General features: G+C 40.2%; 1 protein-coding gene across 8 annotated transcripts in view; it reads left to right on the top strand.

Moving 5' to 3' along the window:
- Positions 1-17,448, top strand: part of PHACTR1 (phosphatase and actin regulator 1) — a 581,688-nt gene that overhangs the window by 333,640 nt on the left and 230,600 nt on the right. For all 8 annotated transcript variants that reach the window (XM_037842145.1, XM_037842144.1, XM_037842148.1 and 5 more), the window contains one exon: positions 17,075-17,239. In XM_037842145.1, coding sequence (XP_037698073.1) covers positions 17,075-17,239 — 165 coding nt within the window. The remainder of the gene's footprint in view (positions 1-17,074; positions 17,240-17,448) is intronic.

Raw genomic sequence — 17,448 nt, 5'->3', positions numbered from 1 at the left:
GCCCTGTTTTGTTTTCTTTGCTTTTCTTCCTCTTCAAACTGTGGGCACCAAGTTGGCCTCCCTCCTCACTCTTAAGCCCTACTTCATTATCAAATAAAGCAGTCAAGTGCAGAGCAGGCCTCTATCATCAAATGAATTAGAAAAGAAAAAGTAATTTGGGTGATTAAAATATGAATCCGTTAAACCTAATGTAATCCAGCCTGCTCAATAATCTACTGTATTTAAAAGCTAAACATCTTGAATTTAATATTATGCTGATTAAGGTTTCATTTAAATAGTGGGTTATAATTATGCATTTATAATGCTCTGTCAGCTCCTTGCCACTCTAGGTTTTTCCAAACGCACTCCTAATTTCTTATAATTACTTTAATGTGGTAATTTCAGAATAACTGTATCCATTTCTTAAAGATGTGATCGTGAAACAGTTTTTGGGTCCTCATGGTGTGTTTTTCATAAGGCAAATATTTGTTTTCATACCTCTCAAGATGTGTGTGAATGAACAGAATCGAATGCAGTCCTTCATTTGTTTATTTAATAAATATATCTTGAGGGCCCACTATGAGAAGCAAGCTTAGTAGCAATTTTGAATAATTTGTGTTCTGATTCTTTTTAAAAGGATTCCTTAGGTAATCCCTCTGTGTAACCTTTAGCAGAAGATGTGTTAGGTTGGCTGAACTCAGAGAAGAGTCAAGGTGGATTCCTTTTGAATTTTACCTTTTGTGTCATAGCCTGCTTTGAGAATCAAAAGAAAGATAGAAACTCTCCTAACCAGAGGCAGATACCCAAATATCCAGGAAATTTAGCATTTGCTTTCATTGATTTGACGGTCCCTTGAAGCCCATTGGGATCCACAGTTCCCAGGAGAAGACTGCTGCTGCAGGGAGTATTTCATTTTGGCTGCAGAATGTGTTTAGAGAAGTATTAGAAGATAATTCGGGGCAGGTGAGTCAGGGAGAGGGTCCTGAAGGCCAAGCCAGGAAATTAAAACTTTCTCCTTTAAGCCGTGGGAGGTCAACGTTTCTGAGAAGAGCAGGATTTTGGAAGATTAATCTAGCGGCAGTATAGGTTGGAAGGCAAGAGTCTGGGACTGGGGTTATAAATTCACAAAATCTAGACAGGCAACAATAAGAGTATAAACTAAAGTAAGGAATGGGGGGAAAAGGTGATGGATATTCAGGAGAAAAGGATATTGTGGGAATCTGATCACGAGACTCTCTCGACTTGGCTTCTCTGCTGGGCGCCATTTTGCCTTGGTACCATTTCCAACAATTGTCACAACTCACCGGGCTCTGACCTGCTGTGAGCATTGTTGAAGAAGCACCGAATCAAGCAGGCAACACCAGCTAAAGGGAGTAATTTCCAAATTCAGGGTTGCTCCAGGCGCTGTTTGCTTGCCTCATTTAGCTCCCTGCTCATTCCTCATTGTAGCTGTTTTGTGTGTGTGTGTGTTTTGTTTTGTTTTTTTACCACTCTCCTCAGCCACTCTGCAACCCAAACTTAACTTAATGCCTACCCAGTCTTTATCTTCTTCCTTTCAGCCTCCAAATAATCCATTTTACACACTGCTCCTAGATTGAGCTCCCTGAGGCCCACATCCAGTGGACGCCATTTATGATCAAAGACCTCAGTTCAAACTTTCAGTAATCTCCACTTTCCTTCCTAAATCCCTGTCTCATAAATTACTTGAATTTTTTTCCTACATCTTCAATCTCTCCCTCCCCTTTGGCTCCTGCAGCTCAGACACCTGACCAGATCAAGTCTCCCTATTCCCACCCTTGCAAATTCCCCCTCAATAGTTCTCCATTACCTCCCAGAATCAAATCCAACCCCTAATGAGACCTTGCAAAAAGACTGCATGACCAGGCTCCAAACTCCTTTTTGATTTAACTACACTGCCTTCTATGCTTTCTTTTTATAATTGAAGTTCTTTAAAAAAAACATAAAACTTCACCCTCTACCAAGTCACAACAACCCAAAACTCCAGCTTTTCTTGCCTCCTTGTCCTCCCCCATGTATATCCACGGAGTTACCAAGATCTGTTGATTTTATCACCTGACAATCTCTACACTATTTGGGTCCTAGTCTCTACCCTCCAGTCAATTACAGTGGCCTCCTTATTGCTTTCTCTGCCACTTATTTCTTGAACACTTAAGTTCAGGTTATTAAGAAACCAATCTGATTGCATCCTGATTATTTTCCTTCTCAGTCAGGCTGACCCTCACCACGCTCATTAAAATTGAACCCCTCTCCCACTCAGGCTCTCTCCATCTCCTTTATCACATCCCACTATTTCTTTTATGTTTCTCCCAAAGCACAAATCATCTAATATGTTCTATAACTTACTTAGTTTTAATTCTATTGTCTTCACCCTCCCTCTTCTAGTGTAAGTTCCATGAGTTGGTACTTTTTTCTTTTTTGTTTCCTGATGTCACAACAGTGGCTTGTACATAGTGTGCAATCAATATACATTTGTCAAATGTAATAATGAATGTCATTTTCCCATTTTCAAATCTTCATTCTTTTCCCTCAGCTTGTAGGGTAAAATCCAAACGCCTAATAAAATCTTTCAAAAGCTTACACAATCTGGCTGCAGACTCAGCCTGCCTCATCGCTCACCACTTGCTCTCCATTTCATTTGACGTAACTGATGCTCAAACATTTCACTGGGTTCCTGGAGTCTCTAGACATGTTGTGCTCTTTCAGCCCTCTCTCTTCCTAATGGATCTGTTTCCCCTTCTAGAGATCCTCCTCCTCGTCTTCCCAATGTGGAAAGAACTCTTTTGAAACTCAGCCAAAAATTACCTCCCCGGGGGTCTTCTCCAGCTCTGTGAAGCAGAATTAGTTGCTCTCTCCCCTGAATTTTACATAGTTGCCCCTGTGACAGCACATTTTTATAAACATCTCCCTCTGTCTCCTTCTAGACGGTATGCTCACGAGCACATCCATTTCCTCCATGTGTCCACCCAGAAACGGTCAGTGTTTGACACAGAACTCATTGGTCACTGAACTGTAAAACTTTTGAGAAGTGGATCCACCAGTTCGTGGACCAAGTAGTCAAATGCATGAGCTCCGTCTCCATTGCACCATGCCCTAATCATTGCTGCCTTCACCCTCAAACCTGTGCTTCCCCCATCATCCCATTTCAATGAAGGAATGGTGCCACTGCACAGACTGTGGATCTGGGAATCAGTGACGACCCGGCCCCTCTCCCTCAGGCCACCCGATCAGTCACCAAGTCCTCTTGACTTTACTTCCCACTTCTCTCAGATCCACCTACTTCCTTTTCAGTCCTGCTGCTGGGAGCCTTTACCAGCCCATTGTCATCTCTCACCACGATGATTGCCACAGCACACTGCCTGGCATGTGAGCAAGGTTCCATATATATTTGATGAATGAACGAATCGCCTGAGATACACCATTTTTGGATGGCAGCAGGCTGACTCTCAGGTGGCAATTTAAGCTTCCAAGGACAGCACATGTTGCAAAAGTCCAGAAGGTTTTTCCAAGGACAGTGTTAGAAACCAAACAGAGTGGTTTTGGATCTGCCACTCTAATTTCACTTTCTGAAAGGGCAAGTTCCTCCCTTGACTTTCCAAGGAGGTTATTTATTCTGAGCGTTCCCATCTTTTTTTTTTTTTTTTTTTTTGCTTTTTAAACAATTGTTTTATTAAATATTGACTAGACAGAGTTTATGCATTATATATATAATGCATAAGGTATAAAGAATAGCAATAGAGCAATGAATTATGAACCACATCCCTCAGTTTAAGAAATAGAGCATTACCAATATCCTTGAAGCCCATGGATGTCTCTTTACCAATTCCTTCTCTTGATTTCCCTTCTTGGGGGTTTATGATTCCTCTGCATTTCTTTGTAGTTCTCCTACACATATTTGCATTTCTAAATAATATATTGTTTTGTTTCAAGTGGATTTGAACTTTATATAAATAGAATTATATTGTATGCATTCTTTGGTGATTTGCTTTTACTCAATGCCTTGTTTTACAGATGCATCCATATTGTTGCTTACAGTTGTTGTTCATTAATTTTTCACCACAGGATGAATATACCACAATTTACTTACTTGTTCCATTGTGAATGGACATGTAGGTTGTTTCTAGACTTTTATTATTTCAAAAGTGTTACTATGGATGTTCTTTTGTCCCTGTCTCCTGGTGCACATGCTCAAGAGTATCCAGGGTGTACAGGGAGGTGTGCAATTGCTGGATATGCATATCTTCAACTTTACTGGAAAATAGCAAATTATTTTCTAAAGATATTATATGGGTTCACATTTCCACCAGCAGCATAGGAGAATTTTTACTGCTTTACATTCTTGCCAATACTTGATTTGTCAGACCTTAAAATATTTGCCCATATGGTGACTGTGAAAAGGTATTTCATTTAAGTTTTAATTTGCATGTCCTGAGATCAAATATCTTTTTATTTTTATGTTTATTGCCAGCCATACTCTTCTGATATGAAATGCTACAGAATATCTATAAAGCATATTTTAGTAGCCAGGAGGCATCATCATTATATTTTTGAAACCCTGGATCTTTCCTTCCATACATATGCTAATTGCAGCCTCTTCCTTCTTAGGTGATGGCAACTCCATCCTTCTAGTTGCTAAGGTCAAACATCTTGGAGTACACCCTGCTCTCTCTTTTTCTCTTTTCTGTCACATCCCATGCGACAGGAAATCATGTTGGCTTTACCTTAAAAATATATCCAGAATTAAACCACTTCTCACCACTTCTACTGCTTCCACTTTGGTCCATGGCACAACAGTTTCTCCCCCGTATTACTGTGATGTCTCTCTGCTTTATAGTTACTTGTAGTACATTCCCTTAATAGTAGTCAGGTCATGTCACAATTCTTAGCACCCTACAGTAGCTGCTAACCTCACTCAGAGTTAAAGCCAAAGTCCTTAAAAATGGTCTACAAATTCTTACTGGATCCCCCAACCTACCCCCACCTCCTTTTTTCTCTCTGGCTTCTTGTCCCTCACTCACTCTGCTCCTTGTTGTAACTCAAACATGCCAGGTATGCCCCTACCTTAATGCCTTTGCTCTAGTTATACTTTCTAGACTACTATGGTCCAGGCACTGCTCTAAGCACATAGGACAAAGACCCTTGCCCTCATGGAGCTTACAGTCTAACAGGAAGACAAACAATAGATAATAAACATAATAAGTGATAAATTACACAGTAGATTACAAAGTATTAAGTGTTATGAAAAAAGAAAATGTAGTGTTCCAGTTTGCTAATGCTGTGAGAATGCAAACCACCAGAGATGGATTGGTTTATTCGATTACAAAGTTATAGTCTTAAGGCCATAAAGTGTCCAAGGCAACACATCAACAATCAAGTACCTTCACTGGACGATGGCCAGTTGCCTCTGGAAAACCTCTGTTAGCTGGGAAGGCATGTGGCTGGTGTCTGCTCCAAGTTCTGATTTCAGAATGGCTTTCTCCCAGGACATTCCTCTCTAGGCCTTAGCTCCTCTTCAAAATGTCACTCTTAGTTGTTCTTGGGGCATTTTTCCTCTCTTAGCTTCTCCGGAGCAAGAGTCTGCTTTCAACAGCCATCTTCAAACTGTCTCTCATCTGCAGCTCCTCTCTCAGCTCTCTGTGCATTCTTCAAAGTGTCCCTCTTGGCTTAGAAAGCTCATTACTTCTGTCTGAACTTTTATAGGGCTCCAGTGAACTAATCAAGGCCCTCACTGAATGGGGAGGACCACACCTCCATGGAAATTATCCAATCAGAGTTATCACCCACAGTTGGGTGGGGCTCATCTCCATGGAAACACTCAAAGTCTACTCAACACTAAGATGCCTGTCCACAGAAGATTGCATCAGTGATAATGACATTTTGGGGGACATCATACATTCAAACTGGCAGAAGTAGTGAAAGGGGGATTCGGGCAGCCAAGAAGTTATGGAAAGTTACAGTAGTAAATAACAGGTCAGAAAAGGGTTACACTGAAAAGGTGAGATTTGAGTAAAGACTTGAAAGAAGTGAGTCATGTGGATATCTGGAGGAAACATTTTCTAGGAATTATGCTGGCTTGTTTTTCTGTGTTTCTATTAGACAATAGGAAAAACAAAACAAAATGAAACACTGGGGCTCTCGAGACCCTGAATGAGGCAAGAGAATTTTCTTTAGATATTACCAGGACCCAGAGTTTTTTCTCTGGAAGGAAATAAAAGGGTTCAGAATTCTCCTTTCTGAACCAGTTTTCTTTTCTTGCCTCAGAGGTTGGGTTATGGGTACATTTTCTTTTCTTTCTTTTTTTTTTTTTAATCTTCATTTTATTGAGATATATTCACATACCACGCAGTCATACAAAACAAATCGTAAATTTGATTGTTAACAGTACCATTACATAGTTGTACATTCATCACCTAAATCAATCCCTGACACCTTCATTAGCACACACACAAAAATAACAAGAATAATAATTAAAGTGAAACAGAGCAATTAAAGTAAAAAAGAACACTGGGTACCTTTCTCTGTTTGTTTGTTTGTTTCCTTCCCCTACTTTCTACTCACCCATCCATGAACTAGACAAAGGGCAGTGTGGTCCTTATGGCTTTCCTAATCCCACTGTCACCCCTCATAAGCTACATTTTTATACAACTGTCTTCAAGATTCATGGGTTCTGGGTTGTAGTTTGATAGTTTCAGGTATCCACCACCAGCTACCCCAATTCATTAGAACCTAAAAAAGGGTTGTCTAAAGCGTGCATAAGAGTGCCCACCGGAGTGACCTCTCGGCTCCTTTTGGAATCTCTCTGCCACTGAAGCTTATTTCATTTCCATTCACATCCCCCTTTTGGTCAAGAAGATGTTCTCCATCCCACGATGCCAGGTCTACATTCCTCCCCGGGAGTCGTATTCCACGTTGCCAGGGAGATTCACTCCCCTGGGTGTCTGATCCCACGTAGGGGGGAGGGCAGTGATTTCACCTTTCAAGTTGGCTTAGCTAGAGAGAGAGGGCCACATCTGAGCAACAAAGAGGCATTCGAGAGGGGGCTCTTAGGCACAATTATAGGGAGGCCTAGCCTCTCCTTTGCAGCAACAGTCTTCCCAAGGGTAAATCCTCTGGTAGAGGGCTCAACCCATCAAACTACCAGTCCCCTATGTCTGTGGTCATGTTAGCAACCATTGAGGTGGGGTAGGCCAATACCCCTGCATTCCCCGCAGGCTCCCCAAGGGGGCTCTACATATTTTTTTCCTTGTTTTTTTTTTTTAACTTCTTTTTTTTTTAAATCAACTGTATGAAAAATAAAAAAAATTAAAAAAAATTAAAAAAAAAACATACAATAAAAGAATATTTCAAAGAGACCATAACAAGGGAGTAAGAAAAAGACAACTAACCTAAGATAACTACTTTACTTCCAACATTTTCCTACTCTACCCCAAGAAAGTAACCTAATACAGCAACGTTTCTGTGAACTTGTTCCTACTATACCCATCAGAAATTTACAGACCATAGTCATTCCTGGGCATTCCCAGAGCGTTAAATTTACCCACGATAGTTTATCTGTTCTTCTTGGATTATTGTTCCCCCTTCCTTAATTGCTCTCTATCACTACTTCCCCTACATTCTACATTATAAACCATTTGTTTTACATTTTTCAAAGTTCACATTAGTGGTAGCATATAATATTTCTCTTTTTGTGCCTGGCTTATTTTGCTCAGCATTATGTCTTCAAGGTTCATCCATGTTGTCATGTGTTTCACGAGATCGTTCCTTCTTACTGCCGCGTAGTAGTCCATCGTGTGTATAGACCACATTTTATTTATCCACTCATCTGTTGAAGGACATTTGGATTGTTTCTGTCTCTTGGCAATTGTGAATACTGCTGCTATGAACATTGGCGTGCAGATATCTGTTCGTGTCACTGCTTTCTCATCTTCTGGGTGTGTACCGAGAAGTACAATCACTGGATCGAATGGTAACTCTATATCTAGTTTTCTAAGGAACTGCCAGACTGACTTCCAGAGTGGCTGAACCATTATACAGTCCCACCAACAATGAATAAGAGTTCCAATTTCTCCACATCCCCTCCAGCATTTGTAGTTTCCTGTTTGTTTAATGGCAGCCATTCTAATCGGTGTTAGATGGTATCTCATTGTGGTCTTAATTTGCATCTCTCTAATAGCTAGTGAAGCTGAACATTTTTTCATGTGTTTCTTGGCCATTTGTATTTCCTCTTCAGAGAACTGTCTTTTCATATCTTTTGCCCATTTTATAATTGGGCCGACTGTACTATTGTCATTGAGTTGTAGGATTTCTTTATATATGCAAGATATCAGTCTTTTGTCAGATACATGGTTTCCAAAAATTTTTTCCCATTGAGTTGGCTGCCTCTTTACCTTTTTGAGAAATTCCTTTGAGGTGCAGAAACTTCTAAGCTTGAGGAGTTCCCATTTATCTGTTTTTTCTTTTGTTGCTTGTGCTTTGGGTGTAAAGTCTAAGAAGTGGCCGCCTAATACAAGGTCTTGAAAATGTTTTCCTATATTATCCTCTAGGAGCTTTATGGTACTTTCTTTTTTTTTTTTTTTTTATCTTCATTTTATTGAGATGTATTCACATACCACGCAGTCATACAAAACAAATCGTACTTTCGATTGTTTACAGTACCATTACATAGTGGTACATTCTTCACCCAAATCAATCCCTGACACCTTCATTAGCACACACACACAAATAACAAGAATAATAATTAAAGTGAAAAAGAGCAATTGAAGTAAAAAAGAACACTGGGTACCTTTGTCTGTTTGTTTCCTTCCCCTATTTTTCTACTCATCCATCCCTAAACTAGACAAAGTGGAGTGTGGTCCTTATGGCTTTCCCAATCCCATTGTCACCCCTCATAAGCTACATTTTTATACAACTGTCTTCGAGATTCATGGGTTCTGGGTTGTAGTTTGATAGTTTCAGGTATCCACCACCAGCTACCCCAATTCTTTAGAACCTAAAAAGGGTTGTCTAAAGTGTGCATAAGAGTGCCCACCAGAGTGACCTCTCGGCTCCTTTTGGAATCTCTCTGCCACTGAAGCTTATTTCATTTCCTTTCACATCCCCCTTTTGGTCAAGAAGATGTTCTCCGTCCCATGATGCCAGGTCTACATTCCTCCCCGGGAGTCGTATTCCACGTTGCCAGGGAGATTCACTCCCCTGGGTGTCTGATCCCACGTAGGGGGGAGGGCAGTGATTTCACCTTTCAAGTTGGCTTAGCCAGAGAGAGAGGGCCACATCTGAGCAACAAAGAGGCATTCGGGAGGAGGCTCTTAGGCACAACCATAGGGAGGCCTAGCCTCTCCTTTGCAGCAACTGTCTTCCCAAGGGTAAAACCTGTGGTAGAGGGCTCAACCCATCAAACCACCAGTCCCCTATGTCTGTGGTCATGTTAGCAACCATGGAGGTGGGGTAGGCGAATACCCCTGCATTCTCCACAGGCTCCTCAAGGGGGCACTACATCTTTTTTTTTTCCTTGTTTTTTTAACTTTCCCTTCTTTTTTAAATCAACTGTATGAAAAAAAAAGTTAAAAAGAAAAAAAAAAAATACAATAAAAGAACATTTCAAAGAGACCATAACAAGGGAGTAAGAAAAAGACAACTAACCTAAGATAACTGCTTAACTTCCAACATGTTCCTACTTTACCCCAAGAAAGTTACCTAATATAGCAACATTTCTGTGAACTTGCTCCTACCATATCCATCAGAAATCAACAGACCACAGTCATTCCTGGGCATCCCCAGAATGTTAAATAGCTTATCTGTTCTTCTTGGATTATTGTTCCCCCTTCCTTAATTGCTCTCTATTGCTAGTTCCCCTACATTCTACATTATAAACCATTTGTTTTATATTTTTCAAAGTTCACATTAGTGGTAGCATATAATATTCCTCTTTTTGTGCCTGGCTTATTTCGCTCAGCATTATGTCTTCAAGGTTCATCCATGTTGTCATATGTTTCACCAGATCGTTCCTTCTTACTGCCGCGTAGTATTCCATCATGTGTATATACCACATTTTATTTATCCACTCATCTGTTGAAGGACATTTGGGTTGTTTCCATCTCTTGGCAATTGTGAATAATGCTGCTATGAACATTGGCGTGCAGATATCTGTTCGTGTCACTGCTTTCTGACCTTCCGGGTATATACCGAGAAGTGCAATCGCTGGATCGAATGGTAACTCTATATCTAGTTTTCTAAGGAACTGCCAGACTGACTTCCAGAGTGGCTGAACCATTATACAGTCCCACCAACAATGAATAAGAGTTCCAATTTCTCCACATCCCCTCCAGCATTTGTAGTTTCCTGTTTGTTTAATGGCAGCCATTCTAACCGGTGTTAGATGGTATCTCATTGTGGTCTTAATTTGCATCTCTCTAACAGCTAGTGAAGCTGAACATTTTTTCATGTGTTTCTTGGCCATTTGTATTTCCTCTTCAGAGAACTGTCTTTTCATATCTTTTGCCCATTTTATAATTGGGCCGACTGTACTATTGTCATTGAGTTGTAGGATTTCTTTATATATGCAAGATATCAGTCTTTTGTAAGATACATGGTTTCCAAAAAATTTTCCCATTGAGTTGGCTGCCTCTTTACCTTTTTGAGAAATTCCTTTGAGGTGCAGAAACTTCTAAGCTTGAGGAGTTCCCATTTATCTATTTTCTCTTTTGTTGCTTGTGCTTTGGATGTAAAGTCTAGAAAGTGGCTGCCTAATACAAGGTCTTGAAGATGTTTTCCTACATTATCTTCTAGGAGTTTTATGGTACTTTCTTTTATATTGAGATCTTTCGTCCATTTTGAGTTAATTTTTGTGTAGGGGGTGAGGTAGGGGTCCTCTTTCATTCTTTTGGATATGGATATCCAACTCTCCCAGCCCCATTTGTTGAAAAGACCGTTATGACTCAGTTCAGTGACTTTGGGGGCCTTATCAAAGATCAGTCGGCCATAGAGCTGAGGGTCTATCTCTGAATTCTCAATTCGATTCCATTGATCTATATGTCTATCTTTGTGCCAGTACCATGCTGTTTTGGCAACTGTGGCTTTATAATAAGCTTCAAAGTCAGGGAGTGTAAGTCCTCCCACTTCGTTTTTCTTTTTTAGAGTGTCTTTAGCAATTCGAGGCATCTTCCCTTTCCAAATAAATTTGATAACTAGCTTTTCCAAGACTGCAAAGTAAGTTGTTGGAATTTTGATTGGGATTGCATTGAATCTGTAGATGAGTTTGGGTAGAATTGACATCTTAATGACATTTAGCCTTCCTATCCATGAACATGGAATATTTTTCCATCTTTTAAGGTCCCCTTCTATTTCTTTTAGTAGAGTTATGTAGTTTTCTTTGTATAGGTCTTTTACATCTTTGGTTAAGTTTATTCCTAGGTATCTGATTTTTTTAGTTGCTATTGAAAATGGTATCTTTTTCTTGAGTGTCTCTTCAGTTCATTTCTAGCATAGAGAAACATTACTGACTTATGTGCATTAATCTTGTATCCCGCTACTTTGCTAAATTTGTTTATTACTTCTAGTAGCTGTATCGTTGATTTCTCTGGGTTTTCCAGATATAAGATCATATCATCTGCAAATAATGACAGTTTTACTTCTTCTTTTCCACTTTGGATGCCTTTTATTTCTTTGTCTTGCCAGATTGCCCTGGCTAGTACTTCCAGCAAAATGTTGAATAACAGTGGTGATCGTGGGCATTCTTGTCTTGTTCCTGATCTTAAAGGGAAGGCTTTCAGTCTCTCACCATTGAGTACTATGCTGGCTGTGGGTTTTTCATATATGCTCTTTATGATGTTGAGGAAGTTTCCTTCAATTCCTACCTTTTGAAGTGTTTTTATCAAAGACAGATGTTGGATTTTGTCAAATGCTTTTTCAGCATCTATTGAGATGATCATTTGATTTTTCCCTTTCGAATTGTTAAAGTGTTGCAATACATTGATTGATTTTCTTATGTTGAACCATCCTTGCATGCCTGGAATGAACCCCACTTGGTCATGGTGTATGATTTTTTTAATGTGTCTTTGGATTTGATTTGCAAGTATTTTGTTCACGATTTTTGCATCTGTATTCATTAGGGAGATTGGCTGGTAGTTTTCCTTTTTTGTAGCATCTTTGCCTGGTTTTGGTATCAGATTGATGTTAGCTTCATAAAATGAGTTAGATAGTGTTCCATTTTCTTCAATGTTTTGAAAGAGTTTAAGTAAGATTGGTGTCAGTTCTTTCTGGAAAGTTTGGTAGAATTCCCCTGTGAAGCCATCTGGCCCTGGGCATTTATTTGTGGGAAGATTTTTGATGACTGATTGGATCCCTTTGCTTGTGATGGGTTGGTTGAGGTCTTCTATTTCTTCTCTGGTCAGTCTAGGTTATTCGTATGTTTCCAGGAAATTGTCCATTTCCTTTACGTTATCCAGTTTGTTGCCATATAGTTGTTCATAGTATCCTCTCATAATTTTTTTAATTTCTTCGGGATCTGCAGTTGTGTCACGTTTTTCAGTCATTATTTTGTTTATATGGGTCTTCTCTTTTTGATTTTGTCAGTCTAGCTAGGGGCTTGTCAATCTTGTTGATCTTCTCAAAGAACCAACTTTTGGTGATGTTTATCCTCTCTATTGTTTTTTTGTTCTCTATGTCATTTATTTCTGCTTTAATCCTTATTTCTTTTCTTCTACTTGGTTTAGGATTGGTTTGCTGTTCATTTTCTAGCTTCTTCAGTTGATCCATTAGTTCTTTGATTTTGGCTCTTTCTTCCTTTTTGATATATGCGTTTTAGTGCTATAAATTTCTCCCTCAGTACTGCTTTTGCTGTGACCCATAGCTTTTGGCATGTTGTGTTCTCATTTTCATTCGTCTCTATATATTTAGCAATTTCTCTTGCTATTTCTTGTTTAACCCACTGATTGTTTAGGAGTGTGTTGTTTAACCTCCAGGTATTTGTGAATTTTCTAAGTCTCTGTTGGTTATTGATGTAATGTTCTATATATGTCTGTTAAATCTAATTCATTTATCAGATTGTTTAGGTTTTCAATTTCCTTATTGGTCTTCTGTCTGGTTGATCTTTCTATAGGAGAGAGTAATGTGTTGAAGTCTCCCACAATTATTGTGGAAACATCCATTGATTCCTTTAGTTTTGCCAGTGTTTCTCTCATGTATTTTGTGGCACCTTGATTGGGTGCATAAATATTTATGATTGTTATTTCTTCTTGTTGAATTGCCCCTTTTATTAGTATGTAGTGACCTTCTTTGTCTCTCAAAACATCCCTGCATTTAAAGTCTATTTTATCTGAGGTTAATATTGCTACACCTGCTTTCTTTTGGCTGTAGCTTGCATGAAATATTTTTCTCCATCCTTTCACTTTCAATTTCTTTGTGTCCCTGTGTCTAAGATGAGTCTCTTGTATGCAACATATTCATGGTTCATTTTTTTAGTCCATTCTGCGAATCTATATCTTTTAATTGGGGAGTTTAATCCATTTACATTGAACGTTATAACTGCGAAGGCATTTCTTGAATCAGCCATCTTTTCCTTTGGTTTATGTTTGTCATATCTATTTTTCCCCTCTCTCTATTAATATCCTTTAATGTACCCATACCAAATCTCTTTAGTACTGAACCTTTCTCCAAGTCTCTCTCTCCTTTCTTTGTTTCTCTGTCTGTAGGGCTCCCATTAGTATCTCCAGTAGGGCAGGTCTCTTGTTAGCAAATTCTCTCAGCATTTGTTTGTCTGTGAAAAATTTAAGCTCTCCCTCAAATTTGAAGGAGAGCTTTGCTGGATAAATTATTCTTGGTTGGAAATTTTTCTCACTCAGAATTTTAAATATATCATGCCACTGCATTCTCACCTCCATGGTGGCTGCTGAGTAGTCACTACTTAGTCTTATGCTGTTTCCTTTGTATGTGGTGAATTGCTTTTCTCTTGCTGCTTTCAGAACTTGCTCCTTCTCTTCCATGTTTGACAGTGTGATCAGAATATGTCTCGGAGTGGGTTTATTTGGATTTATTCTATTTGGAGTTCACTGTGCATTTATGATTTGTGTATTTATGTTGTTTAGAAGATTGGGGAGTTTTCCCCAACAATTTCTTTGAATACTCTTCCTAGACCTTTACCCTTTTCTTCCCCTTCTGGAACACCAATGAGTCTTATATTTGGACGTTTCATATTATCTATCATATCCCTGAGGTCCATTTCAATTTTTTTGATTTTTTTCCCCATTCTGTCTTTTGTGCTTTCATTTTCCATTCTGTTATCTTCCAGGTCACTGATTCATTGTTCAACTTCCTCTAGTCTTGTACTATGAGTATCCAGAATCTTTTTAATTTGGTCAACATTTTCTTTAATTTCCATAAGATCATCTGTTTTTTTTATTTAGTCTTGCAATGTCTTCTTTATGCTGTTCTAGGGTCTTCTTGATATCCTTTGTATCCCGTACTATGGTATCATTGTTCATCTTTAGTTCTTTGATTAGTTGCTCTAGGTGCTGTGTCTCTTCTGACCTTTTGATTTGGGTGCTTGTGCTTGGGTTATCCATATCGTCTTATTTTTTCATATGCTTTATAATTTTCTGTTGTTTTTGGCCTCTTGGCATTTGCTTAACTTGATAGGGTTTTTTTTAGAACTTGTAGACCAATTGAAGTCCTTATCTCTAATTTATCAGAGCTACAGCTTCGTGGAGTACATTTTCTCTAACTAACCAGCAGGTGGCGTCCATGAGCCACCTGTTCTCCACACGCCAGTTCTCCCCTGCTTTGCCTTTGTGGTGAGTGAGGGAGTGAGTTTTGTGGGGTCCAACTGGTGTAGCAAGCTTGCGTGTGTAGTTGGTGTTGCTCACCCTGCATATGGGGTGTGTGTCTGGGCGGTCAGGGAGCGGGGGTGGCTCTAACAATCAAATCTCCCTGGTGTTCCTGGAGTTTTAAAGCTGCTGCAATAGTCTAATCCTTCCATTCAGTCCTGCCACAGTTTGTCTCTGCCACTGACCCACAAGTCCTTGGTATTGGCGTATGGCTCCTGAGACTTGCAAGTGGGCCCCTCTTCCAGGCCGTGCACCCCCTGGTCCTCTGTTGAGGGATGACTGTGCTATGTCACAGGTGAGTGCCGTCACCCCAGGGCGGTTCTGGGCTACTAGGCTGTGTAGGGAGGCTCCCAGTCTGCTGAAATGATTGCTGAATGGGGCTTTGTTAATTCACACTGCTCCACATTCCCAACTCTGGGACAACGAGCTGAGGGTGCAGGGAAGGCTAATGTCCACGCCCAGTTTCATGGAGTGTGCCTGTTATTTGAAGCACTTCCATCACACTGGGTTGTCTGGGGCAGCTCTGGGCTATGGGACTGGCGACGGGCAGGAGTGTTTCCTGTCCACCAGGATGATGGCTGTGAGCAGACACCCTCCTTTTCTTGGGAAGTTGTGTTTAGTGAATTTTCTCAGCCACTGGATTATTGCCTTTTGTCTCAGAGCTCTCTTAGTTCTGCTCTTATCTTGACCTGCCCAAACTGCAAGTCTTTGATGCTTTCTGTATTGGGCTTCTTAGAGTAATTGTTTTAGAAACAGAAAAAAAAAAAGGATAAAGAAAAAAAAAAAAAGCCCTCCTCACAGATCTAATGGGTTATTGAAATGCTAAGAGACAAAGCAATTAGGGCCATTAAGGAAAGATCCAGGGGGCAGAGGGATCAGTTTCTCTTCAGGATTTGCATATGAGCCTCAGGGCCTGTGCTCTGCCCTTCCCCTTTTTATGTTCACCAGAACTCCAGAAAACCTCCTCTTTTATTTTGGAGTTTTTCTTGCTGTTTTTTGCTATGCCTGTCTCCTCTCTGCTGGGCTGGCTGCTCTCAGATTCTGTGGTGTCTGGTCTCAGTCTATCTGTGGTTGGAGTCTGGATCAGTAGAATGAGTTTCCAATAAGAGCTGCCACTGCAGTTCTCCCTTCTCCTTCCCGGAGCTGACAGCCCCTCCTCCCACGGGACTGAGCCTGGCAGGGAGGGGCGCGGGTCCCCTGGCCGCAAAAACTTACAGATTTTGCTGATCTCAGCAGTTCGACATGTTCATGAGTGTTATATGAAGTATGCCCAAAGTCAAATTGCTCTGTGGTGTCCAGTCCACACAGTTCCTGGCTTTCTACCTACTTTCCTGGAGGAGTAACTAAAACATACAGCTCACCAATCTGCCATCTTGCCCTGCCTCCGCGTTCCCATCTTAAAAATTTAACTTGGGGTCTTTTTGCCTCACTGGGATATGTTTTATTCCAAGGAGTATAAAGAAGGTGGAGCAATGGATGATTGCGGCCCTTAAAGAAGGACTCGCTAAGCATCATTACTTTGAAATTCTTAATTTCCTAAACTGTAAAATTTTGGATATTAGTCTAGATGTTTCTTAAGGTCACTTCCTGCTCACAATTTCTAAGAATTATTTTAATTTTTAAAGCAACACACACATGCACACACACAAAACGAACAAAAAACAGAAGTGGTAGAGAAAACTAATGCAATTGTAAAATCTAATGGATGAGTGAGTGATTCTAAAATCAGTCAGTGACCCCTCATGTAGAGCAACTGCTCAACAGATTGCAGTGCCTTCTGAGGGTCCGGGTAAAGCAGGGTGTTGGAAAGTAGAGAGTAATGGGTGACGGAGAAATTGGCATTGAAATAGTTGATAAATGTGTCCTCCCTCCTTTTTTCTCAGCAGTGTTGTAGTGACTGCATCTGCCATGTTTTATTTGAGAAATTTCCAGTCTGACAGGTAGTTACACTGACTCTGACATGAGTCCTGGTGCCCTCTCCTGGCTCTGGGGGAGTCTCCGACTTGTCCAGGGCACTCTCCTTCCCAAATCTCAGCGAAGACTGGATGAATTTTCTTGGGTGTTCTGAATCTCTAGGGTTTGCCTGATTGTCCCCAGCCTTTAGAACATGTTGGTATGGCTTCCATTCCAACCGGCAAAAAGAATCATGTGGTTTCTGTTATCTGTAACCATGGAAAACGTTGGCCATCTGTGAGGCTCCCATTTTAACACTTTTTTCTCTTTCTCTTTATTTCTTTCTCTTTCTCGGGAAAAACAAGCTGAGGAAGTGGAGAGGCTGGCAGCAATGCGATCGGACTCCCTGGTTCCGGGCACCCACACCCCACCCATCCGGAGAAGAAGTAAGTTTGCCAACCTGGGAAGGATTTTCAAGCCTTGGAAATGGAGGAAGAAGAAAAGCGAAAAGTTCAAACACACATCTGCAGGTACGATTTCTTTCCTTCGTCTCTTGCTGGGGGCTTGTTGACTTTAAGTCTGTATCTTAGTTAGTAGAATTTAATTACTGTAGTTGTCTGAAACAGAGGGGGAAAATCCAGCTTTAGAATTGCTCGTGTCTAATAATTCTTCAATAGGATTGAGAAATCGCTTTTATGTCCTTTTTGTTTTCTTGTGTCTCAGGGATATTGTTGTTATG

The sequence above is a fragment of the Choloepus didactylus genome, chromosome 7 (genome assembly GCF_015220235.1).
Source record: "Choloepus didactylus isolate mChoDid1 chromosome 7, mChoDid1.pri, whole genome shotgun sequence".
Taxonomy (NCBI): domain Eukaryota; kingdom Metazoa; phylum Chordata; class Mammalia; order Pilosa; family Megalonychidae; genus Choloepus; species Choloepus didactylus.
The sequence above is the reverse complement of the archived record's forward strand: the minus strand, read 5'-3'. Positions and strand labels throughout refer to the sequence as shown.